This window comes from Peromyscus eremicus, chromosome 11 (genome assembly GCF_949786415.1).
Source record: "Peromyscus eremicus chromosome 11, PerEre_H2_v1, whole genome shotgun sequence".
In the NCBI taxonomy this organism is placed as follows: Eukaryota; Metazoa; Chordata; class Mammalia; order Rodentia; family Cricetidae; genus Peromyscus; species Peromyscus eremicus.
The window spans coordinates 69,799,631-69,826,169 of record NC_081427.1 but is presented as its reverse complement, the minus strand read 5'-3'; the positions used below and the strand labels follow the sequence as shown (position 1 = coordinate 69,826,169).

The 26,539-nt window shown below is 40.3% G+C and overlaps 1 protein-coding gene across 1 annotated transcript in view; it reads right to left on the bottom strand.

The window, feature by feature from the left end:
* Nucleotides 1–26,539, bottom strand: part of Adgrv1 (adhesion G protein-coupled receptor V1) — a 474,255-nt gene that overhangs the window by 239,786 nt on the left and 207,930 nt on the right. Inside the window, exons 81-85 of the mRNA XM_059276309.1 lie at nucleotides 23,188–23,372; nucleotides 13,813–14,062; nucleotides 13,156–13,295; nucleotides 11,474–11,634; nucleotides 2,604–2,704 (exon numbers count right to left, since the gene is read on the bottom strand). Of these exons, the coding sequence (XP_059132292.1) occupies nucleotides 2,604–2,704; nucleotides 11,474–11,634; nucleotides 13,156–13,295; nucleotides 13,813–14,062; nucleotides 23,188–23,372 (837 nt within the window). The remainder of the gene's footprint in view (nucleotides 1–2,603; nucleotides 2,705–11,473; nucleotides 11,635–13,155; nucleotides 13,296–13,812; nucleotides 14,063–23,187; nucleotides 23,373–26,539) is intronic.

Here is a 26,539-nt window from a genome sequence, read left to right as displayed (position 1 = left end):
CACTCAGCCATCATCACGGAAGCTTCCTCCTGCAGTAGGTGGGAACTAATACAGAGCTGCATATCTGGACAGTGTGCAGAGAGTGAGGAACTTTGGAACACTGTCTTTAATGAGCTGTCACTTCCCCCACCTCCCACCCCACTTCCTACACCCCAGCTGAGGGAGCTATGCAGAGGAGGAAATGGAAAGATTTTAAGTGCAGAGCAGGCGGGTGATACCAAGGAAAGTGTGCCTTCCGGACACAATGGGACTAACGCACATATGAACTCACAGAATCTGCGGCAGCACAGGCAAAGCAGATGAGGCCCCAGAACTGAGAGGGGGCAGTGGAAACACGCCCCATCCCTAACCCGGAAACCACCTCCAATCCACAACCATTTGCAAAGGAAAGATTAGTTTCCTGCAATGGAGTCTCACTGGGTATATAAAGCACACTTAAGGGCAGACCCCACAGCCAGAAGTAGAAGGTTAATAGAAAACAAATTTAATGGTATTTTTGTAGACTTTTCTGTCTTATGTTGATTTGTTTGGGTATTTTTATTGTACTGTTCTGTAGCTTGTATATTATGGCTCCCAATTTTGTATTTTATTTATGTGTATGTGTTTCTTGTGCTTTTTCTTTTCTATTTATTTATTTATGTATTGCCTATTTGTTTTCTAAAGAGAGAGAAAGAAGGCATTGAGTTGGATGGGGTGGGGAGGTGGGGAGGATCTGGAAGAAGTTGAGGGAGGGGATACTGTGTTAAGAATATGTTGTATGGAAATATTATTTTCAATTTAAAAAGAATGAGAGAAAGAAATCAGTCACTGAGTCCACAGGTGGCTCAGAGGGTAAACGTGTTTTTATGCAAACCTGATGAGCTGAGTTAGATTCCTGGACCGCACAAGGTGGTAAGAGTGAGCCAGTGGGGGGAAACTGCCCTCTGACCTCCACATTCATGCATGGCACGTGTGCACCTGTGTGGTAGAATATTATTTAAGGTGGGTGACTCTTGTTCATGTTGCATTTGTTTAACTCTGTGAAGCTGTGTTACTGTGCCTGTCTAAAACACCTGATGGTCTAATAAAGAACTGAACGGCCAATAGCGAGGCAGGAGAAAGGATAGGCAGGGTTGGCAGGCAGAGAGAATAAATAGAAGGAGAAATCTGGGAGGAGGGAGGAGAAAAGAGATGGAAGAGTGAAAGGAAGCAGCCAGAGAAAGAGGAGGACCCAGGGGCCAGCCACCCAGCTACACAGCAAGCCACAGAGTAAGAGTAAGATTTATAGAAGTAAGAGAACAGGAGATGCCCAGAGGCAAAAGGTAGATGGGATAATTTAAGTTAAGGAAAGCTGGCTAGAAACTAAGCCAAGCTAAGGCCAGGTATTCATAATTTAGAATAAGCCACTGTGTGTGATTTATTTGGGAGCTGAGTGGTGGGCCCCCCAAAAAAGAACAAAAACAACACACCTGTGCATATACATGCACACACACTACCTACATAAATAATATATAAATAAATAAAACTTCAAGTTTTTTTCCAAGAAAGCAGTCATTCCCAGTGATCTATAAGAATCTCAGAAACAATTTGTGTTTTACAGAAAAAATATTCTAAAATTTCATTCATAAGAAAGTTATTAAGAGTCAGGGTTAAATTATTTCAGCCTTAGGGTAGACATGATTGTACATTTATTCCTTCTGTCTCATTCACTTCTATGCCCTTTGCTTCCTCTATCCATAGGCAATGTGAATGGACTCATGCCCTCTACAAAGATGTCTATGACCTTTGCAAAATAATAAATTATGCTCTTATCTGTGGCTTTACAAAGTTGCTTACAAATAATCCATGTTCTAATGTTACACTGAATTACAGACATTTATGTAGAATCTGGCAGCCTCTACAATGGCAAACTACTCTTCTAGACAGTTAACACCTTAAGGACAGTAAAGGTATTTAATTTCACCTTCTGATCAGCCTTCTGTACTTTAAATGACACTTTCAAATGTATATGTTTTAAGTTGAATGCCAATGAGTATTTTCACTTTTCTTATTTCACCTGCTATAAAAAAATGAACTGTTTTTCATATGACAATGTTCTTCCAAACTACATTTCACTGTGTTAAATGAAAAAAAAAATAGGGATTTTACCAACATTTTACTGTGAATAAACCATGTGGGTGGAGGAAGGTTCATGAAGCCTCAACATTACACAAAAATATACAGGCAGCTAAGGAATGTTGAGAACACAAGAAATAGCCTTCACCACAGAAGAGAGTGCTGATTGGCTATCCAATACCATATGGTTAGGATTGAAAATATAAATGAAAAGAAGAGGCCATGGACTTGACAGAGAGCAAAGAGGAGTATGTGGGGGAGTTTGGATAGAGGAAAGGGAATGGGGAAATGATATAACTATATTACAATTTCAAAATAATAAAACAATTTTCTAAATACACTGGGCCTGATATTATCGCTTTTGTCTGCTCCCCTTCTTCTCCGTATTGCTCCGATAGGAAAGCAAACAGTTAAGTTGAGAGAACCTGTTTGTGGACACTCAGCTCAAGGATCTTAGAAAAGGAGACACGGACATCTCGTGATGAGTCAGAACCGCTGTCGTCTCCTACCTGTGTTCCTAAGCTGGCTGCCATCATGTGAGTCAGAAGTTTAGCTGCAAACATCGAGTACCTGTCACAGAACATGTGTGAAACCACAGCCAAGCAGAGACCTGTGGAAACAAGAGATCCCACATCAGGTTTCGTAATCCGCGAAGAGATTATGTGTACAGAACAAAAAATCTCTGGGACAGTTAAGCACAAAAGCCCAGCCTATATACAGCATAACATAATACCTCTGGGGAAGACTATGCTGAAATTTCAACATACATATCCCTTTTTGTATGATCTATACCATCTTCACATTTATCAGTTAACCCAAAGGATAACTTTAATTTTCCAATTATTTTCAAATTATCTGCTTTGTAACAAGGAAGGCATAAATAAATAACATTAATAGTTTTAATAAGACTTTTATTTTCTAAGTTGCTATTAGTCAACTTTACTGTTTAAAATGCTTTTCCATCCTAATTTTAAATCTGGTTTATTTATTTATTTTTTTAGAGTGAATGGCTTGAGTAAGCAAAAATATTTATAAAGGTGACTAGAACTTTTGGGGCAAGAAACTGTGAATGATCCTCCCAAACTGATGCTCAAATTACCCACTTTCAGCTAACAGCAGTGGTAATGGTGAACTTTCAGCCGACCCTCTGCTGCTGCATGTCAAAACCAGAATATTCTTTTCGTTCTGCCACAAAGAAATTAAGTACGAAAATTTCCATTGTAAGTGGCATTATTATCTTTAAACCTGCGTGTCTATTTTGAGATAAATTGTCATTGTATAGCCCAGGCTGGCCTTGAAATTGCAATCCCTCTGCCTCAGGCTCCTGAGTGCTGGAATTATGCCATGCACCACTATACCAGAACTTGAAGGCAGGATACTTTAAGAATATTTTATGCCTTAAATTTTTCAGATAGTAATCTAATAAACAGTGACCATTTATTTGTTCACTTGAGCTTTTTACCACACGTCTTTGTGGATTGGATTGTTCTGTGTAAGAATCACTGAAGCATTACAAATGCTGGCATGCACAGACCACTTAGCCATGTGTTTTCCATATATTACCTCATTTAATGCCAATGCCCTCTTGACAAACATGAGACATTGCACTGATTTAACATTTCGTTCTCCATTGTATTCTCTGAAGCTGTGCAGTGAGCTTTCAGAGTAAACTGCATGTCAGTGGAAGAGCATTAACCATCTACAAAATGCCTCCATGGGGTCTCCTCACTGGTTTTCTGTTCAGAAATGCCTCTCAGAATTCTTTTTAGAAAAATAGTTCAATTATGTTTTATATTTCAATAGAGTAGAAGGAGCTCCCTGCAATAGGGAATGGGCTTTTTGTTTAGAACCCCCCCCCCTTGCAGGGAAGTCTGGAGCAATCCACTCAGCACAAGGGCCATGGCACCCACATGTCAGGTGTGCCGATCGGTGTTGGGGCTGCCTCCAAACTCACCTACACGGGTGATGGTGTTTCCTACAGATGTGGCAGTTGCGCCTGGTTCTGCACCTTTACTTTCTCATCTACTGGCACTGGTTCTGACAACTCAATAATTTGTCCTTTGAGTCTCTAGGACATTCGTAAGTTGCTTAAACTCATGCTTAGAGGTGTGTGCTTATGTGTGCGTATAATACACTGACCTAAAAGCAAGTCCTAACCACAATTTTCTTCTCAGTATAAACTACATGATCACGAATATGGATTTCCTGCAAGTTTCCTGGGATGACTGGTAACAGTGCAAGGCAAAGGCTGAGGACTGGCCAAAGGAGGAACACACACATTTCCTACTCACTGTAGTTCAAAAAAATTTATCCAGTGATTTCCCCCCTAATTTGGTAATCCATTCATCATCATATTCCTGTTCCACCACAGGAACCCAGCACGATTACATGAGACCAGCTTAGAAACATGTGATTGTGTATGAAAAGCTTCATTAAAATGCTACCGTGGCCCCTGGTTGATGCCCTGGGATCAAATGCAGAGGCAGGAAGTGGTCAGGATTGTCCTAGTGTTTCAGCATAATGCATCATCATTATCAGGTCACACTGGATAGTTTTATGTCAACTTGGCAAAAGTCAGAGTCATTTGGGTAGAGGAAACCTCAAGTGAGAAATGTCTGCATCAGCTTGGACTGGAAGCAAGTTTGTGGGGGCATTTTCTTGACTAAGATTGATGTGGGAGGGCACGCTATGAGGAGTGCCACCCCTAAGCAGGTGATCTCAGGTCATGTGAAAAAGCAAGCTGAGTGAGCGATGGGAAGGCAAGCCAGTAAACGGTGTTCTTCCAGGTCCCGCCTTGAGCTCCTGCCCTGACTTCCTTCATGACGGACTCTTGAGCTTCGAGTGAAATCAGTACTTTCCTCCCTAAATTGCTTTAGATCCATGTTTTACCACAGCAGTCAGAAGCCAACTAGAGCACTGGTTCATTCATTGAAAGGAGAATTCTGATGAGAATTTTAAGCAAGTTGTGCTCTAAACTAGGCAAAGCCATCTGGCTTTGGACAGGATATAGAATACTTAAGATTTAAAGAAATAAATATTTTAGTTATGAAGTTTCTAAACCACTACATACAAATTTAAGTATCCAAAGTACTATACACTAATATCCAAATTTAGGAAAATAACCTTTCCTCAGTCTAGAAAATGAGTGCCTATGTTCAGTATATATACTTAACGTTTACAAGGAAATATTTTTAATTGCAGTTCTGTAACTCAAATTCTTTACTATAAATACTCAAATCACAAAACTTAGAATGTATAATGATAGAATTTCTAAAATAAAGTATAACAAACTATAACAACTCCATATATTACCTAAATATGCACTCTACAGTCTTTAAAATTTTATTTCTTGGCAATTCTCTAGAGAAACAATGTGCTGTCTGGATAATATTCTTTTTTTTTCTAGCCCTGTACGGATTACAGATTAAACTGGAGGAGAAAGAATCTTCATTTAACCCACTGACACAAATGACTATTTACACGTTTAAAAGAGAGAAGGAAGATGCTCTTCATAGAATAACAACATTGATGACATGTGGTAGTGAGGATACAGCTCTGAAGCAGACCACAGATTGTATGGATATATACAATATTGGAGTATTTATGTGAATACAAATATGTGTGATGTTTGCATGTGAGTAGGCAGAGTCAGGAGACATTGTTGTTCTTCAGTGTATTTTACAGGTGGGAAATGTTCCCATGTAACTGTAACTTAGCCCCATACAAGACAGATGAGAGTAAATTTTCTACAAATTTTTATTTATGAATTTTGTGTTTTAAGGTGTCAGTCTATCACTCTATTTATACCTGCTTCCTCCAGATAAATCCACATGAAATCAGCTCACTGTTACTTCATGACTAAGTCGAGTATGAGCTCTTTGTTTCTTCTTGTCTTTCTACGTCATGCTACCTGTGGTTGTAGGGTTTCTACTGTTTGATTACAAACCACAGCTGAACTGATACGTCTTTAAGTTTTCCCTCCGTGCAATGTGCTAGGCTTATTGCTACTAACACAGTAAGGGTGGGAAGAAAAAGCAGTCAGCACTGAAAAGATTTCCAGTAGGAACAAATGGCAGCATGAATCACCTTGGAGCACATAACTCCATGTGTTAGGGAATGGGTGATGTTGCCAGAGAGTCAAGAGTCTTGATAATTATGGAGTTGATCCTGAATACATCAGCTACTAGCCATTGGAAGTTGTTTAAATGTAAATTGTCACAAGTTAAATAGAACTTATATTTCAGTCATATTCCAAGGATGCATGGCCAGATATGGCCAGTATCTCACATATTAGACAGTATAAAATATTGTCACCATCACAGAAAGCCATATTGCAGAGAACTGTTAATTCTTCCTGAGTGATGAAAGAATACACTGTATTTCAAAAGAATTTGTATCCAAGTGACTAAGATAATATGGTTTGAAAGTCCAAAGTTGACACTTTGCACAAAACCACATCTGGTCTGAAATACACTGTGTGTTACTTATTTCTTTAACAAGAAATAGGACCTGCCTACAAGATATGCTGGGGTAAAGGTGGTGTAGAAATTGTGGGAGTAGCCAACCAATGACTGGTCCAACCTGAGACCCATGCCATAAGAGAGAGCCCACCCCTGATACTACCTTGAGCACCAGGACCCAGAGGCTTGATAGCCCAGGGACCTAGGATAGAACCAAACACAACTGACAAAAAAAGAGTTCATGTAATGATGCCTAATGATATTCTGCTATACTCATAGATTGGTACCTAGCCCAATTGTCATCAGAGAGGCTTCATCCAGCCACTGATGGAAACAGATGCAGAGACCCACAGCCAAACATTAGTCAGAGCTGGAAGAATCCTGTGGAAGAAGGAGAGGAAGGATTGTAGGAGCCAGAGGGGTCAATGACACAACAAAAAAAAAACCACAGAATCAACTAACTTGGGCTCCTAGGGAAACACAGAAACTGAACTGACGATCAGGGAGCCCACATGGTTCTGACCTAAGTCATCTGCATATATGTTATGATTGTGTAGCAGGATCTTCTTGTAGGACTCTTAACAGTGGGAGCAGGGGCTGTCTATGACACCTTTGCTGAGTTTTGGGAGCCTAGTCCTTGTAGTTGGAAGTTTTTCTGTGTCCTGCCTGGCCCACAGTTGGGACAAACTTCTCCCACTCTCGTCCCCTAAGTAAACACACAGAGGCTTATATTAATTATAACTGCTCAGCCATTAGCTCTGGCTTATTACTGACTAGCTCTTACACTAAATTAACCCATAATTCTTATTTATGTTTAGCCACGTGGCTTGGTACCTTTTCTCAGTTCTGCCTTGTCATCTTGCTTTCTCTGTGTCTGGCTGGCGACTCCTCACTCTGTCCTTCTTCTTCCCAGAATTCTCCTCATCTACTTGCCCGCCTATACTTCCTGCCTGGCTACTGGCCAATCTGTGTTTTATTTATCAACCAATCAGAGCAACACATATTCACAGCATCCCACAGCAATTCCTCATAGTGGGTTGCCTCATCCAACCTTAATACAAGGGGAGGTGCCTAGTCTTACTGCAACTTGATGTGCCATCTTTGGTTGATATCCATGGGAGGCCCTGCCCCTTCTGAATTGAAATGAAGGAGGAGTGGATTGGGGAGAGCAGAGAGGAAGTCAAGGGGAAGGACTTGGAGGAGAGGAGAGAGGGAAAACCCTGTTGGGATGTAAAAAAAAAATCATTTAAAAAAAGAAACAGGGTTGAAAGTACTGTACATGTGGTGCTGTGTCCAGTAATACTCAACATGATGGACACTGGCTGCTCTCACAGTGATTATGTCCAACTTTGCCTGTCTCATGTGCCAGAAAGTGACTGGCTTATGAGAGTTTACCAAACATGGTTTGGGGCAAAGAGGTGTTGGGGCAGCATTCTGGGTGTCTTTTACAAGAGTTTCCATTGCTTTAGCGTAGTGTCTGCCTTGGCCTACCTAGACACTGGCAGTTTGATGCTCAAGGCTCTACAGGCAGCTGAGAGCACACCAGGACAAGACACAAGGGCACCCACGGTGTGAGAAAAGCAGAGCAGACCAAAGAAGAAGAGGTCAGGCTGCAGGGGCATTGTTATTGTGCCCAATTGTTCATCCTGGGCACTAAGTCCGTGGAAGATACTCAGAGTGCCCTTCGGTTATGTGCAGCCCAATTCTTGCCAAACAAAATTCCTTTGCAGATATTGCTAGATAAACTCAACATCTTTATGCTATGCACACGTATTTTAGGACTAAGTGACTTCTTGTTATCTACATTTATCCCTTCAAACTCTTCTTTTTACAGTTCTAAGCATTTAAAATGTTTTTCCTCAGGGATAACACATCATTTGATAGAATGGAATTATTTTGAAAATACACTCTTCCACAATCATAATAGGTCCCCCAGGACAATGGTTTCTGAAAACCCGAGCTTGATGTTTCTAAAGGAAGTTGACCAAAAGTTTCAAAAATAACTTTAAAAAATAATGTTGAGTTGAATGCAATTGTGCTCAGATTTACTTCCTTAATTATTGAGGCTCTGTCTCTCTGACTACCCCGCCTCTGTCCTTATACACAGACTTATGTGTGCTTGGAGGTGCTTCATAATGACTTTTGTTACTACTGGAAATCTTTTCAGGGTTGGCCAGTTATTATTACTTTGAAAAATCTATCAGCATTTCAGCTTGCAGGGGAGCAAAAAAAAAAAAAAAAGGCACAACTTAAAATGTTTGCCATTTTATAAAAAGTTGAACAAAAGAATGATCATCCTCAAATAATTTTTATTAACTTTCTTAACCTGTAAGGCCTGTAATTAGTCACAAATTATTATTTATTATGAAATTGACATTGTATAGGCATTTACACACAGTATTCTCTTTTTAAGTAGATAACTAGCTAATTAGTAAAGAACACTTTAGTTTGGGTAATAAGTTAAAGGATTTCTTCATGGTAAGAAGAAGGAAGTGATTCCAGTGTGAGAACAGGCCCACCTCTAACAGTGTCAAATCACTTCTGCCACAGGAAACTGAACTACAGATGCAACAAAATGACTGATTTCATTCACTTAAGGAACTACGTGATGAAGGTAACAGGTTGTCTTTACAGTTAGAAGACTATAAAATGGTGTTAAGAGTCAAAGTTGGGGAAAATCCAACCCAACAGTCATCTTTGATGGGATGATATCCTAGAGAAAAGCCCCGAAGATTTGTAGTCATCTGGGAAATAGTGTGCACACCCTCAAGCCTTGCTGATCTTAGTAATTAGGTTAGATTATGGCATGTGATGAAGCCATCTTAACTTACACTTCTCCCAACTCATTCCTGTCATGGGCCGGAGAATGCACACAGCCCTCTTTTACTACCTTTCTCTTTTTTATCCTTGTTACTTTAAGGAGTGGCCTCAGTTTCGTCTTCTGGCATTTGGCAAACCTAGGATCTTCCAGGTAACCCTCTCTCCTTTCACCTCCCTGAACTGAGGGTTTCTCAGCCTTTATTCTCTTTTGCCCGCTTCTTGAACTGTCATCCAGAACAGGAAGCAGAACTAACAAAGAGGCCAGCTCCTGTGAATATGTACATTATTACACTCGTGAAAAGGACTAGTTAACTGTTATCAAGTCAGAGCTATCCCATTTGGTCTGACCCAAAGTACACACTATATATATAAGAAACAAAAAGTTCCCAGCACTCGGGAGGCAGAGCCAGGATGATCTCTGTGAGTTCGAGGCCAGCCTGGTCTACAAAGTGAGTTTCAGGAAAGGTGCAAAGCTACACAGAAAAAACCTGTCTCGAAAAAACCAAAAAAAAAAAAAAAAGAAAGAAAGAAACAAAAAGTTATCTTTTCTAATTCCCGAAGGCCCATCAGAGGAATGGGCATTGGTTCTCTCATGAAATAAAAACTGAGGCAAAAACACAGGAGTTTAGAGTCCTTACTTATAAAATATCTTGAATAAAACAGGAAATAAATTATAATTTCAAAGTCTTGACACTGGTCCCAAGTCAAAGGCACAAATGTGAATGTAGCAGCTACATGTGGATGATGACATTTAAGTTCTCAAGCACCCATGCAGGTCAGCGTAACATTTTCTGCATCAAGTTATAGAAAATATAGAATGACAAATAACTCTTGTAGGATGTACCTTATGATTCTACTGCCTCTACATGGAATCAGAGACACCATGCTTTAAGTTTTTAAACTCTCTAGTTTGATGTTCAATGTTTTTGTAAAGCAGAGGATTTGAATTTGTTTGTAAAATAATATCCAAATTTTATTTCAATATGGTAACTTTTTATTCCATTATTCTATGAAACTTCTTTGCTCATGAAATATACCACCATTGAAATAAAACAAGTCTCCCTCTGATTTTGAAATTATATTCACCTCGAAGAATTTATTGGATAAGAAATGTCATCCATCTTTTATGAAAGATATTATTAAGAATAGGAGATTCTTAACTTTTGCTATGGAACCCAAGACTCATAATTCAGATACATTCTGGCAAAATTATAACTATGTAAAACTGAATTATAATGGGAATATTTAACAATCAGAACCAAGCATAATAATTAGTTACTTGACTCTGTCTCCAGAAAGATTTCCTAGTGAATGAGGATTGCTAGGCAGATTGTTGGTACACGTATTTAGTAAGACAATCCCTCCCAATAACAGACAAGTCACCACTAAAGCAGACTAACGGGCCTGAGATGCAGACATGATTTGTAGTCATACATTGGGGGTAGGAATTTTGAGTATCCTGACACATACAACTAGAATATTACTCTAGTTCCTAATAGCTGATGATAGAATCAGGACTTGAACTAAGACAGTCTGGTTACAAGGTTATATTTATAGTTAATATCTCACACAGAGATATATAGCACATCATTCCTAGTTATGGTGTATTTAAACAGACAGACATTGATAAAATCCAAGTTCCTATTGCTGCAATAAAAAGAGGGATAAATATGATGAGTAGAAAATAATTTTTAGCATAGAGTTTGATATGTTTAAAGTGCCAAAGTTGTAGACAACTGATCAACTGATGGGATAGAATATTTATTTTAATGAAAACACAAAATCTTTATATGTATTGATTTATATGATCCCAATATTCTAACTGTAGAGCCTATTGCTCTAAAGTGCAATATACCACAAATGGTTCCCTTTCTCTTATCTAGCCTCTGTCTCATGCTGTATTCCATGCTCTTCATGAAAACATGGCTTCTTCTGCAAAGAAGTTCAGAGTTGACCCTCCATAAATACCTGCTGTATGTATTAATGATTAAGATGGGCAAATGATAGCATGCTCATATCTTACACACACAAAAGAACTATGGGAAAGTTTCATTCTCACAAATATTTAAAATTCATAACTTGAAAACCCTGCCACTGACCTGAAATGCATATAAACCCAGAAGAGAAAAAAGCTTCATTGTATGATGACAAGTTGTCAGTCTGGGCGTAAACAGCATACACAGACAAGTGTGAACAGGCACATTCCACGTAGTCCGAAGTATCTTCAGCCACTTTGCAAAACTGGCTGTCAGACAACCAGCTAGAACAAAACACAATAGTCACTGTTCTTGCAATAATGTGTTCAGATTGTTTTTAAAGGAAAAATAACTAGCTGAAATTAAGTGTTCTTTACTCAAGACTTAAGCAGACTACGTTTTCCAGAAGAAACACTAGAAGGAATATCTTGTCCAGGACATGACCCAACAGTTTCCGTCAAGACACCTTAAGAAGCAGTGTAAATACCAACCACACCTGCCAGAGCATTTGTTGTACCAAAGAAGTTAACCTTCTCAGCAATGGTGTAGCTGCCTTACCTATCTATCCTAAAGCAAATTTGGTCTTTTCTGTCATTCGAAAACTTCCATTGGTCAATATAGCTATGACATGTGTGGATCCCAAAAGACCATCATAGTCACAGCTTGTGTGGATCCCAACAGACCAGCATAGTCACAGCTTGTGTGGATCCCAACAGACCAGCATAGTCACAGCTTGTGTGGATCCCCACACGACAGCATGGCTGTCTTAGTCAGGGCTTCTATTGCTACAATGAAACACCATGACTAAAAAGCAAATTAAGGAGGTAAGGGTTTATTCATCTTATATTTCCATGTTGCTGTTCATTAACAAAGGAAGCCAGGACGGGAACTCAAAGGTGGCAGGAACCTGGAGGCAGGAAATGATGCAGAGACCATGGAGAGGAGTTGCTTACTGGCTCACTCCCCATAGCTTGTTCATCCTGCTTTCTTATAGAACCCAGGACCACCAGCCTAGAGATGGTACCACCCACAACAGGCTGGGCCCTCTCCCGCTGATCACTAATTAAGAAAATGTCTTACAGCTGGATCTCACGGAGGCATTTTTTTTTTCAACAGAGGCTGCTTCCTCTCTGATGACTGTAGCTTGTGTCAAATTGACATAAAATCAGCCAATACAATCGCCACCGTGTGTAGGGCTAACCTCTCCTCTTGCTTTCAAAAGTCTTGTAGTTTGCACAACACCAGACAAATTACTTGTTATGCTATAGTGGTTTGAACAAGAATGGTCCCCATAGGCTCATATATTTGAATGCTTGGAATTGGTGGAACTTTTTGAGAAGGATTAGGGGGCGTGCCCTTGTTGCAAGAGGTGTGGCCTAGTTGGAAGAGGTGTGTCACCCTGAGTGGGCTTGGAAGTTTAAAAAGTCCATGCCAGGCCCAGTCTCACTCTCTCTCTGCCTACATCTTACAAATAAGATGTAAGTTCCCAGCCACTGCTCTAGCACCATGCCTGCCTGCCTCCTGCCATGCTCCCTGGCATGATAACCAGGGATTCTAACCCTCTGAAACTGTAAGCAGGCCCCAAATTAAATGTTTTCTTTTATAAGTTGCCTTGATGATGGTGTTTCATCACAGTAATAGACGAGTAACTTATGCATATGCTTTCCTATGATTTCCTCCACAGCTTTTCTTTTTTTGTATTTTGAGTCATATATCATAAATACCATCTATGTTTAAAACAAGCAGTTGCAATGTTTCTGGCTGGGAAGCACCAAACACTTTTCTTAAGATTTATCAGTTTGTACCTGGCCGCAGCCTGATTCCAGAAGAGACAGAGAGATGTACGAGGAACAATTCTAGGCTCAGCTGCATAAATCCTGTAGAGAACCTCATTGTTGTTAGGCAGGGGTTGTGCACTCTGACCTTTCACACTCAGGGACAATACCTATAACGTCAAAAAGAAACACAACGTTTAACTGTAATTTTCCAATTAGTGATATGACTGAGTCTCCCAGTCAGAGCTGGACTTTGTTTTTCTAATACCTGATACCTATAGTGTTTTCTTCAGCACCATTAGCTGCTCTCTTACTGAATACAACTCTGACCGGCTTTCCACTGTCACAGCCTAACTCCACCGCACTCACTTTCGGTCTTTAGCTGACAACACCCACTGTAAGTATCACTGCCTGGCCTCCTGAGAAGGTAGGTACATGCCAAGACATTACAGTAGGGAAAGCTATCGTGTTACACTTTGTCCACATACGCACATACGTACTCCACAAACATAAGGGAAACGTTTCCAACTACATTTGAAGCCAAAAAAGCTACAAATGGCTTACAGAGAGAGTAATTTTCATGCTACTCCTGTGTAGCACCTGAAAGAACAGCTAAGCTGATGTGTTCTGAGTTTGCCTGGTGAAGGGAAAAGAGAAACTGTCACATAATTTTAAATGAGAGATTACCTTGTCCTTCAGGGCAGGAAGGTTGTTTCCTGCCAGGAACCACTGCTGGCTGCTGAACTCCACAAACTGGACCAATGTGCATGCTCTTTTCCCGTCCAGCACTTCTGCATCCAGAACATCCAATAACCTCTCAGGAATTTGAATGTAATCACCATCCTTTCCTTCGAACGTGTGTCCATTGATTTGCTGAGGGTACCAGGAAAGGGCCAGGATTGACAAGTATGGGCAGCTGTCAAGGATGGTTTTGCCTCTACAGGAAGAAAACAAGCCTGTGTTGAGTTGGCAGGTGTTTGTATCAACATATCCAATTGTATTTGCTTCAATATTTAAATGGAGGATTTTTCTTCATGTAGAACAATCCCAACACTAAATAACCATCTGCCTTCTATTTCCTAGTGATGAGTGCATCGTTCCACACCCCTTTGCTTGGTCTCTTGTAACCTAAAACAGGAGTATCTGGAAGCTGTGACACAGTTATCATAATACAGTCTGTGGCTTAGAATGTACTTTTCTGTGTTAGTCACAGGCTGTGATAGGACAGGCTGAGGCAAGGGTATTCCCACTAGAGTGGGACCTTTTTTAAATTTAAAACCAGAGAGCATATGCATCTACAGCTGCATTTTCATCTCAGATGTCCCTCATGCCTTTCCAGTACACCAGAGCCTTCGAATACAATAATCCAGCTTACGAGAAAACAGATCTGAGTGATGGTCTTGATGCTTCTGACATTTTTATTTTGTCACACCTCTTAGGAATAATAAGATTCTACACTCAGGTAAATTGCTTTCAAACCTCCATGTGAGTTGAACTCATGTGGACTTGGTTTAAAGTACAGGTGGCATTCCAGCCTTGCTAAGGCAAAATCCTTACATGGGGAGCGGATTTACGGTTCAAGGAATGTGACTACGTAACCATTTCCCTAAAACTTCAGTGAGTTGTTTCTGGCATCATCATCTTTGCCATAGGAAGCAGACACCCAGGTAGAGGAAATACAAACCCTGCTTCAAACAGTGCAGAGATGATTAGGATACTGTATCTGACACTGTATTAGGACAGAAATGTATCTGTCTAATCTTAAAGGTTCTACCTGCCATAGTGTACATAGAGTATATAGTTAGATAGTGTATCAAAATGATACCTTGCTAAGACCTGTAATGTGAGAAATGAATCTGATAATGTTAAATGAAAGATGTGAGAAATGAAAGAGTCAAAGGGAACCTTTTCCTCTAGCTGTATGTCATGTTTACAAGAAGTTTCTTCCAAGGCTTAAATGATAGCATTTAAAGGGTTCAGTGTCAGTTGTATCAACTACACTCCAGGGCAGGCCTTATGCTTAGCAGTAGCTGACCAATAATAAACAGATGCCATGATTTTTGTGATTTTGTTTTTTGTCTTTTCTGATTGTGTTTTAGTTTGGTTGAGGAGGTGGGTCTTTTTGAGAGAGAAAAAAGAACATGAGGTTGGGTGGGTAGGGAGGTAGGAAAGATCTAGAAGGACTTTGGGGAGGAAAAGAATATGATCAAAATATACTATATGAAAAAATTTAAAAATAATTTTATAATGTAATGAAAATAAATAACTAAATAAATGCAGTGGTCAGTGGCTTTGATATTTTATCATATCCAGGATGCTAGGTGTTGGAGCCCACTAGGTTTCCTAGTGGCCGTACCCAGCAGGACGGCATAAGAGGTTGATTGGACCATGGGCCTGGGTACCAGGTGACTGTAACTAGCAAGGGGGAGGTCTTTTGCTCTGCCCCTTGGCATTGTTATAAATAGACCTTTGACCTTTGGAATAAAGTTCTGGGCTGGTGGATAAGGATCCAGACCCATACAAGTCTATCCTGTGTTTTCTCTCTGTTTTCTCTCCTCTCTCTATTTCTAAGTCTCTTATCCCTCATTCCTCAAAAGTTTCTGGGGTAAATAAATGTGGGGGCTGGTCCTCCACAGATGGCGCCTGAACAGAGACAAAGAAAAAGATAAAGAAAAAAAAATAACCCTAGAGCTAGGTGAAAGGATTGAAGGGGATGTTGTGAGTGTAGGTATTCCAATAAGGAATTGAAAAATGAAGGCAACGGTATTTTATTCTCGGGTGTATAGGTTAGGTGGTAAAGGATATACCACAGGCTGCAGCATTAGATTTCTCTCTATACAGATCTCTCTCTCTCCCCTTCCCTCTCCCTCTTCTCTCTATAAAAAATAAGGAAGGCAGAATGGGTAATACAGTGCAGGAAGAACTTCAGAGTTAATTAGGAATATAGAAAAGAAAACGCTTAGGGTAAAGAAGGATAAGATAAACCTAACTATGGGGCTATGAACGCAAAATCCTAGAGAAAAATCTATCTTGTTTGAACTTAACGGGCAGAGAAAAGCTCTTCTTTGAGCTTATCGGGTAGAAAGGGGATTCCTACGGAAGATTTTGGCCTGGGGACAGCTAAAATGTAAAAACAAAAAACAAAAACAACAACAACAACAACAACAAAAAAAAACAGCAGAGGAAAGAGATTTCCCCTGCAGTGGGTATGGACAGAAACAAAAATCCTCTGCTCTGTCAGCAGTGGAACATCTTACCCTCAGAATTAGTTCCCTCCTGGCCATGAAGCCAAAAAGTTTAGAGAACAGACGTCTTAGGAAAAACTTAATCTTTCTCTCTTAAACTAAAAGCTCTCTTAAAAAAACGTGCTGGTCTTTCTCTCTCTTGAAAAAAAAAAAAAAAAAGCTAAAAAGGCTTTCAGAACTTTCTCAGTTTAAAACTGGGTTTCACCCGGATGGGAAAATCCTGAGGCAAGAGCCTGATGAGGCAGAGAAGCCAGGCTGTGGCTGCATGAGCAGCTGTGCTGAGCACCAGGGACACTGTCTGGGGAAGGAGGTGGGATGGGATAGGACGGGGAGGGGGGGGGGCTATCCAGGAGAGAAGCTCTATTTTCTATCAGAGAAAGGACCTTTCTGAAACAAATGTTTTCAGTTTGCCTCACTGACCCGGAGTGAAGCCCTAAGAGTTTTTCCTCAGGCAATAAGCCGCAGCTTGAGTGCGGAGACAAGCGGAAGAAAAGCTCGGGAACTGGGTCGGGTGAAAGATCTAGTTAGATATACCTGTTCAACGGTGGCACGGGCATCCTAAAGCAAGCTCATGAAAGAAAAATCTCCCGTTACAGAAGTGAAACCCTGTGAAGGGAACCGGCAAGTGCGCTAGCATACCCGGAAGGCTTTCAGGGAAACGTAGTATCAATGCAGGTTTGAAACAGTGCTTTATAAGGTCGCACGAGGAATTTTTGCTAAGAGCTTTGTGGCAGTTCAACACAATAATTTCACCCTCAATCTGAAGCGAAGCTTTTCGGTAGAACAAACTGAAAGTTCTGCTGTAACAGAAGCATTTGTCTGAATCATGGCACAGGGAAGCTGTTATGAATTTGGGTAAAGAGACAGCTTCTAGTTAGAAACTGTTCACAGCTGAGCATTTCTGCTGGTTCCAGAACAGCTGAGAGAGCTTGGCCACGGGCAAGGTGACTTTGGGGAGTAGTATTAGTTCCAAAAATGTTACATTACAGTTCTCCAGCAACAAGTGTTACAACCCGGTAGTGACAGTACTCACTAAAATCCCAAGGTTGAAAGAGCCACTGACAAATCTTGTTTCAAACTCTCAAGAACTTTCAGAATGACTACTATAAACTCTGAACTTTGGAAATGATTTGCATACTTCTGGTCTTGTTCATAGTTTAGTTAAAAAAATATTTTCTAAATGTTAAAAAATATCTTATAGATGTTTGCTTTAGTGTTAAGTTAGTTCTGTTATATGTAAAGTGATAATAGTTAAGAGATCTCTTCTAGACGTTAAGGTTTATAAAGTAGAGCTATAGAATGTAACTAAGACTTAGGTAAGGTTTAGGCTTAAATAAGACTCACAGATAAGGTTTATAAATTAGGTTTAGGGGAGCCCTATAGAGTTTGCTAAGAGATTCTTCCTAGTGTAAGTTGGTTAAGAGTAAGAAGTAATATATCTCTTTCAGGTGTTTGCTAAGTTAGATATCTGAAAAAGTACTAGAGTAGTCCTATAGAATGTAAGTTTATTATGTAGACTTCAATAAGACTTGGGTAAGGTTTATAAAGTAGTCCTATAGAATTTAGGTTTAAAATTTAGTCAGAAAAATGTAGGTTTAGAATATATAGGCTTTAAGTCTAAGGATATGAAGAGTAGGTTTTCCCAACTTGGGAAAACAATATCCACAGCAGACTTGGCAGTTCCAGAAACCGCCAATAATGGCAAGAAGCAGCTCCAGAAACCGCTAACTTCAAAAAGTAGCAACAGACAGTAATGTCTACGGCTGAGACCCACGGAGGGTCACAGCTTCCCACACAGCAGACGCCAAGAGCGAAGGCAGAGGCAGCACCAGCGGCGAGGGTGCGCAGGCTTTCGGCCCTGAAGCTAAGCCACGAGAGGGGCCAAGGACAAGCAGCAGTCTGGAAAGCCCTGCAGAGATGCCACGCCGCTGCAGGAAAGATGAACAGCGAGCAGAGCAGAGGGGAACAGCGGAGACAGCAGAGACCAGACTGCTTCCTTCCGGAGGCCTAGAGCAGAAGGGTGTCAGTGCCGGACAAGCAGCCGAGACGAGCCGGAAAGCAGGAAGCTGTGGCGGTGAGAACCTACTCCAGGCGGGACAGCCAGCTTGAGGCTCTGCGGGAACAGCTGAGTCTGACTGCAGCCCGAGCCCCGAGCAACAGGATGTGACTGCAATCATGGAGCGGCCCTGAGCTACACTCATCATACACCAGGACAGCGAACAGAGGGTTCCGGGACCTGGTTTGCTGAGCACTTGGGCCGTCAGCAATGCAGGTAATGGGTTTTCCTCCCAAAGGCAGGGTTGCCGTGGGAAGGCCAGTTCCAGCTCACGGCAGCTGAAGGAACCTTGAGCCCGTGTGGCTATGCGGTGAAGCTCCCTAGCCTGGTCCAGGCCCAGGAGCGGTCTGGTTGCCGAGGACGACAGACTGCAAAGCGCAGCGGTAGCTGAAAGCAAACATTTCAAAGAGACTTGATTGAACTGCAAAGTTCTGGTTATGGGACTTTTCGTATTTGGAACTGTTTGCTTCAGAGTCATTACGACTCTGACAGCTGTACACAGACTTAGGGGCAGCTGACAAGCCAGGCCATGATGACGAACGCTCAGAGGAACTTTTAGGAATGGTACCGGAACTCTTGTTGAACTTTTGAACTTAAGAAATGAAATGGACAGTAATGATTTCATTACAATGGGACAAGTTTTAATTTGCTTATGCATATAGACTCTATCAACCGTGATGACTTATGAACTGTTTATGTAAAAATGGGACTGCTTATAGAGAAATTTAGGTTTTCGAACTAGGCTTGAGATTTATTTTAAAATATAAAGAAAAGGGAGAGTTAATATTCCTCAGTTTATTTAATTTAAAAAATATTTTCGTGTTACTTGAGTGAAATAATATTGTTTTGTATAGTTCTATTAAGAAATTGTTCTTGAATGTAGGTTTGTAGCTTAAGAGTAGGTTCATAGGGAAGGTTGAGAGTAGGAATTATAATTTTGTATAGTTCTGTTTATGTTAGAATTATTATGTTAAGTTTGATGCAGTTACATCAAGAGTTTTTTCTCTTAAAATATAAAGAAGAGGGACCTTTTGGAGCCCACTAGGTTTCCTAGTGGCCGTACCCAGCAGGACTGCATAAGAGGTTGATTGGAACACGAGCCTGGGTACCAGGTGATGGTAACTAGCAAGGGGGAGGTCTTTTGCGCCGCCCCTTGGCATTGTTATAAATAGACCTTTGGAATAAAGTTCTGGGCTGGTGGATAAGGATCCAGATCCACCCAAGTCTATCTTGTGTTTTCTCTCCTCTCTCTATTTCTAACTAAGTCTCTTATTCCTCATTCCTCAAGGGTCCCTGGGGTAAGTAAGTGTGGGGGCTGGTCCCTCATAGCTTGGTCTCTGGCCTCCTATGTGAAGACCTCAATTTGTATGGGTTCCCTATATGTCAACAATAGCTTATCAAAATCTCCTTTTTATTCTCTTCACTCAGCCCCCCCATATGAAACACTGTTATAGCTCAGCCACAGAGCCCTTTGCTAGGCACAAAGCCACAGAAACCAGAGAACTTCTGCCACACAGCTGACCAACGCTTTCATAACCCACTTCCAAGACATTCAGTCTAGTCAGAGACCTCGTAGGTCCTGCCACTTTGTAAGCCAGCAACACACAAGCACCCCAAATTTCTTACTCCCACAAGCACCTCAAATTTCTGACCCCTCTTAATTGCCGATAACCAAACTCCCCCCCACCACAACACCTTAACCTATTTATCACATATTTGCCCTCCAAATGTACTCACTTTGTTAATACCATCATCTGCTACATACCTTGACTAAAGTGGGGGGCTACATGTTAACTGGCACCCCTTTACATCCTCAGTGCTAATTGCGTTGTTTTTAGTTGGTTTCCAAGTGGTTGCTCTAGATCCCATCACTAATATTCTTGCTCGATTCCCAAATCCTCCCCTCTCAGCAGATACACTTGATATTAAGGTGGTGTACTGAGAATGCAAGCAAAATGCTTGACATACTTAGAGTCTTCAGCAAAGCAAACCAGATGTGACGGCCGTTTCTCCTCCACCTGCAATTTATTACTATTACGGGCGTCCGTCTAATTGCCTTAACTGTGCCACGCTCCTATGTTCCTTTAAATTCCAAATACATTCTGTGGTCTCAATGCAAGCAATTAATCTGTGTCAGGGGTTTCTGTAGCCAGGATGAGAGACACATAAATGGCACTAAGGTTGAACAGCACAGCATTTATCGCAGGTGGTAAGGACTAGTGAGAGCACATCCTAAAAGAGGCTCTGTGAGGTGTTTCTGATTCTTTGCTGATTTTCCCATTAAGATAATATCAGTCCCCAGGACCCATTAGCACTCACAGCAGTGTAAGCAGATGTAAAATGTTCCCTAACTTCACCTGCTATGGGATGTTCTGTATGCTGTGAATGTGTTGCTCTGATTGGTTGATAAATAAAACGCTGATTGGCCAGTAGCCAGGCAGGAAGTATAGGCGGGATAAACAGACAAGGAGAATTCTGGGAAGTGGAAGGTTGAGAGGAGACACCAGCCATCATCCAGGGAGGAGCATGTAATGGCACACAGGTAAAACCACAGAACACGTGGCAACATATAGATTAACAGAAATGGGCTGAGTTTAAATGTAAGAGCTAGTCAGTGGTAGGCCTGACCTAATGGCCAAGCAGTTTTAATTACTATAAGCTTCTGAGTGATTATTTTATAAGTGGCTGGGGGGGGGGTGTCCATGGAGCTGGGCAGGACCAGAGAAAACTTCCAGCTACATTCACCACACCCTGGAATGGATTTGTAAGGAAAATTTGGGCTGTAAGGTTGCTTTTAATGCAGTCTTCTGACCACACAGCATGGTGCCTGGAAGGGACTATGGAATTAAGCAGGCCTATGAGTGCACATGAGACTCTCCATGAACTATTCGTGTGAACCTTGTCAAGGTAAGCAGGACCCTAAACCTCAGTTTCTGAATCTATAAATACAAATAATAAAAGCCCTAATCCAACTTCCAATAGCTTACCTAAAATGATGATTTGTTACATATATATATATATATATATATATATATATATATATATATATATATATCAACTTGCATGAAGGGTTATGCTGAACCTTATAAAATTTTCAGATTCACACTGTTTCTACCTATAAAATATTCATCCATACTATTTAATTTAATGCAGTCTGGATATAGCAAGGACATAATTAATATCATTAATGTTCTCTGTATTTTACACCTTGTCTTTTATATGTAATTTACTGTTTTTGAACTTCATGTGTCTGTAACCAAAGAACTAATATTCAAAGTTTTATTTAATCAACTGATTTCTTTGTTAGTTTGACAGATTCATTATTGAAATGACCCATATATCATGATTTACTAAATATGGATGATGATTTTCATTGAAAATAAATGATAAAATAAAGTTTATATAGATATTCGTAATCAAATATTCATTATAGTAATAAAATGATACTTGTTGTTTTTAAGTAGCGTATATGAACAACATGAAAATCAGGATGGATTTTAACATCTGCCCATGTTCTAATATCAGTGGATTTTGGCTGTCAAATACAAATAAAACATTTTGTGGTTTTTGAACTACAATAACACAATTTAAATGTGAATGTAATTTCTTGTATCATTATGCACAAAATATTAACACATGGCTACATAATTAATTATGCAGTTAACAATGACCAGGTTATTTTCTCCTCCTCTTGCTAGCTTCCTGCTGTGGAATTCCAGTCACAAAAAAAAAAAAAAAAAAAAAAAAAAAAAAAAAAAAAACAACCCTAGAGTTTGAGAGTTGCCTCCCAGTGGAAGAAAATCTGGGGCTTTGGGGCAGCAGAAGTCACAGCAGGAGGCTGGGAATCAGCATCCTTCCTCCTCAGAATGTGCTTTCCACTGACAGAATAAAAGCAAGAGAAGATAAGATGATGTTGTGTTTTACTCTAAAGATAGTTTGAAACAACGGCCCCATAGTGTTGGTAGCACAGTCACTTCTCTTGCTGGACCTGCTGCTTCCCTCTAACAGTCTGTTCCATTGGCCAACAGATGGGAAGTACTGACCACACGCTCTGTGCACCATACACCTGTGGTCAGAAGTACTGACCACACGCTCTGTGCACCATACACCTGTGGTCAGAAGTACTGACCACACGCTCTATGCACCATACACTGCTGTGGTGAGAAATACTGACCACACGCTCTGTGTACATACACCTGTGGTCAGAAGTACTGACCACACGCTCTGTGTACCATACACTGCTGTGGTGAGAAGTACTGACCACACGCTCTGTGTACCATACACTGCTGTGGTGAGAAGTACTGACCACACGCTCTCTGTACCATACACTGCTGTGGTGAGAAGTACAGACCACACACTCTATATACCATCTCAGGGTCAGCTGACACCATACACTGCTGTGGTGAGAAGTACTGACCACACGCTCTGTGCACCATCTCAGCGTCGGATGGTACCATACACGGCTGTGGTGAGAAGTACTGACCACACGCTCTGTGTACCACATACTACTGTGGTCAGAAGTACTGACCACACACTCTGTGTATCATCTCAGGGTCAGCTGACACCATACACTGCTGTGGTCAGAAGTACTGACCACACGCTCTGTGCACCATCTCAGCGTCGGCTGGTACCATACACTGCTGTGGTGAGAAGTACTGAACACACTCTGTGTACCATCTCAGGGTCAGCTGGTACCACGCACTGCTTTGGAAGCCATGAGGAAATACATTTTGGGAACTGACAGTTTTACAAAGGACTTACTTTTCACCAGGAGACCCACAGGTAACATCAGTCAGCAGAGAAAAGGCAAAATGCTCTGTCACCTCCACAAAGTGGCTGAATCCCTGAGTGTCCTTGCGTTTGGGGTTAATGAGAGCACAAAGGAGTTCATACAGAAGGGTGCGGCTTTTGATACTGAAAGCTTGATTTTTTCCTTCCATTGTTATCTGGAAGAAAAAAATCTAAGTATTAAAATATGTATTAAATAGATGACTTCCTGGATTACATATAATATATACATTCTATATGCTTTTCATTAATAATGATTAACAATAACAAAGATGGAAATATGAAGAACTGAAGAGAAAATGATATCAAAACTATATTTCAAATACACCCATTTCCATCTAAAAGGCATGAGTAATCACTGACAAAGAAAAGAAATAATCATTAAAATACTTTTCATTTAATGATTCCTTAGAGTCCCAAATGGTAGCATTTATCATTTAAGTTAGCTACAATAGTTAACATCATGAATTAAAATAAGTCACAATTTTACATCTACCCCAAGAATTCTTTATTTCTTTGATGAACAAATAAAGTAATAAATATTTCAAAAATAGGTTTGTAATGGAAATAAGATTACTTTGAGTTGTCTGTATTGCAATGAACAAATAGTGACCACCATCTAAGATTGAAGAACAAAAGCACACCGAATGAGAAAGGTCTGTTCAATCGAGAACGCTCAAGATATCCTGGCACACTGCCTTTTAAAATGTGACTTCCTACCTTAACGGACTGAGTTGCTATTTGAAGAACAAGGACAATACTATTGTTCCTTTATATTCGAATATACCTGGGAAATCCAGATTCCAAAGTCATCAGTTTACAGTTCATCCATTGTGGCTCCTGCCAACACATGCACCCCCAGCCCCTGTGGTTCACTGAGTATCTCTAGTAACAAACTCATGATATCATTGAAATGATTGCCTTTTTCTCCTATCAGATAAGCTTAGTAAGGGAGTAGCTCGTGTTATTCCGATTTCTGCAACTTTGTAACCTAGCAGTTTCAAACTCACACCCAAATTCAAGATCTGAATTTATAAGACTATCCATCTCAAAGTTAAGAGAACATTTCACAGGGGAAGCATAATAAAAATAACAATATGAATTTGATAGTACAATTACAAATGAACAGAGCATAGCTTCCTGGGTACAGAAGCAAGGAGACCACATAAGACAAATGACACACAAGCTCCGGAGAATCTCTTAGAATGCAGAAAGGTAACTAATACACACAAGACAGTCGTAAGACCAATAGACCCTAGGACCCAGCAAATCAAAGCCAGTGAGGAGAAGATAACAGATCCACAATGGATAGCACAAGTATTGGTGTTTACAGATGCAGAAACTGATTTATATCTGAGAAAATAGAAACAGAGAGATAATATATAATATTACTCCCAGAGCTATAAAATTACAGTGGGAGATAGACAAGAAGAAATCAGAAATGGAGAAACAAAAGTTCAGCTTGACATTCAACATTACTGAAAGGAAATGCCAGAAGAGCTGTATGTGTAGAATTTTAAGAATTAAGGTGCAGTGGGATGTCTTTCTGTATGCTGTGAATATGTGTTGCTCCCATTGGCTAAAAAATAAGCTGTTTTGGCCTATGGCAAGGCAGCTTAGAGGCAGGTGGGAAATCTAAAGGGAGAGACAGAAAGAGAAAGGCAGAATTGGGGAGACACCAGCCTGTCGCCCAAGGAGCAAGATGCTAACAGACCAGTAAAGTCACGGAACACATGGCAAAACATAGATTAATAGAAATGGGTTAACTTAAGATACAAGAGCTAGCTAGCGAGAAGCCTGAGCCATTAGGCCATACAGTTTGTAAGTAACATAAGCCTCTGTGTGTTTATTTCTCCGAGCGGCTGCAGGACAAGTGGGACACAGGAAAACTTCTGGCTACATGAAGGTTTATACCCAGGAATTAGCTACTCAAACTCTTATTTACGCTCAAGGAAAACAAAAAGTTTATTAAGTAAAACAAGAATGACAAAAAAATGCATTCCTCTACCACTAGGTTAGTGCAGGTTCACTGCTACTCAGCATTTGACAAAACTTCTCTAGTCTCAAGAGTCATGTCCAGAGATCTTGTTGTCATTGTTTTATTTCCAGAAAGAGAAACTGAGGAAGAACAAGAACAACCAACTTGACCCAGGACCCAAACTTGGTGATTGGCTGAGCTCAAGACATGCCTGTCAGGCATCTGCACTAGTTTGCAGCGTCCCTACTTACGTGGCAGAATATAACAGCACAACTTGAGTTAGTTCACTGGCAAGTCTGTAAAACTAAGTGACCTGCAAGTCAGTGTTAGTGTGTTCACAATCTAAGTCATACGTAGAAATGACTGCAGTAGAAAATACACGTTATTAAGAAGAATATGATAAATACTCTGGCTCTAAAAGGTCATATTATGAAAATAACAGAAAATCCCAAACTATCAAGATTCATTTGCAAATCAGTAGAAGACCCGAACTTCACATGGGGAAACACTAAGAAGCTCCCAGGATTGCAATTAAAATGGAAAACCGTTTTGGATGTGTGTAAGGGGAGAACTCTATCAGACTTCAGAGAACATGCTGTTCCTGTGCTTTTACAGATGTTCCAGAATACAAAATCAGAGCTCCTGACTCAAGTTCTACCAAGGTCTAATGACCAGGAAAACAAACCTGATAAAATAAAAAATTAGAATATCAAATCCCACAGGGGCTTAAAGTCTAGATTGTTATTAAGGCAACCAATGGCACCAGAAATAATTTGCATTGTTCCACAGCTGGGAAAGCCAGGGGCCAGAATATTGTTAGACCAAAGGTTGTCTGAGCCCACAATGGACACTATCTGGAAGATCTTTGTAATGAATCTTCTAAAGATGTTATTCTTTTTAGGATAACATTGTCTCATCCAAACAAAAACTGGCAGCTACTTCCAATGTGTAAAATTTCCACCTACAATTCATCAAAAGAAATGTGTTGTAGGACAGATACATCATAAAGAGCTTAGAACCAGAGAGAGAATAAAACTTTCAAATATCAAATATATTCACTTAAAATACAAGGTCATATAATATTTTATCCAGCACATGGAAGTTCTAGTCTGTACTGAAGTTGAGGTTGGACTGTTTTCTGCTTATTTTTTTTCCTTCAACTTCCTATGGTGGTTACAGCATAAAGTACAGTTGGTTCTATTTGACTTTCAGACAATAAACAGTAACTCTTGGCTCTCAGTGCATCTCAAATGAAGTGTTAATGATGATAAAATCACACTTAGATTGTGTTACTCACCTGAAGTTCATAAATAACTAATCAACCTTTATTTTCATTTGCTAAATGTC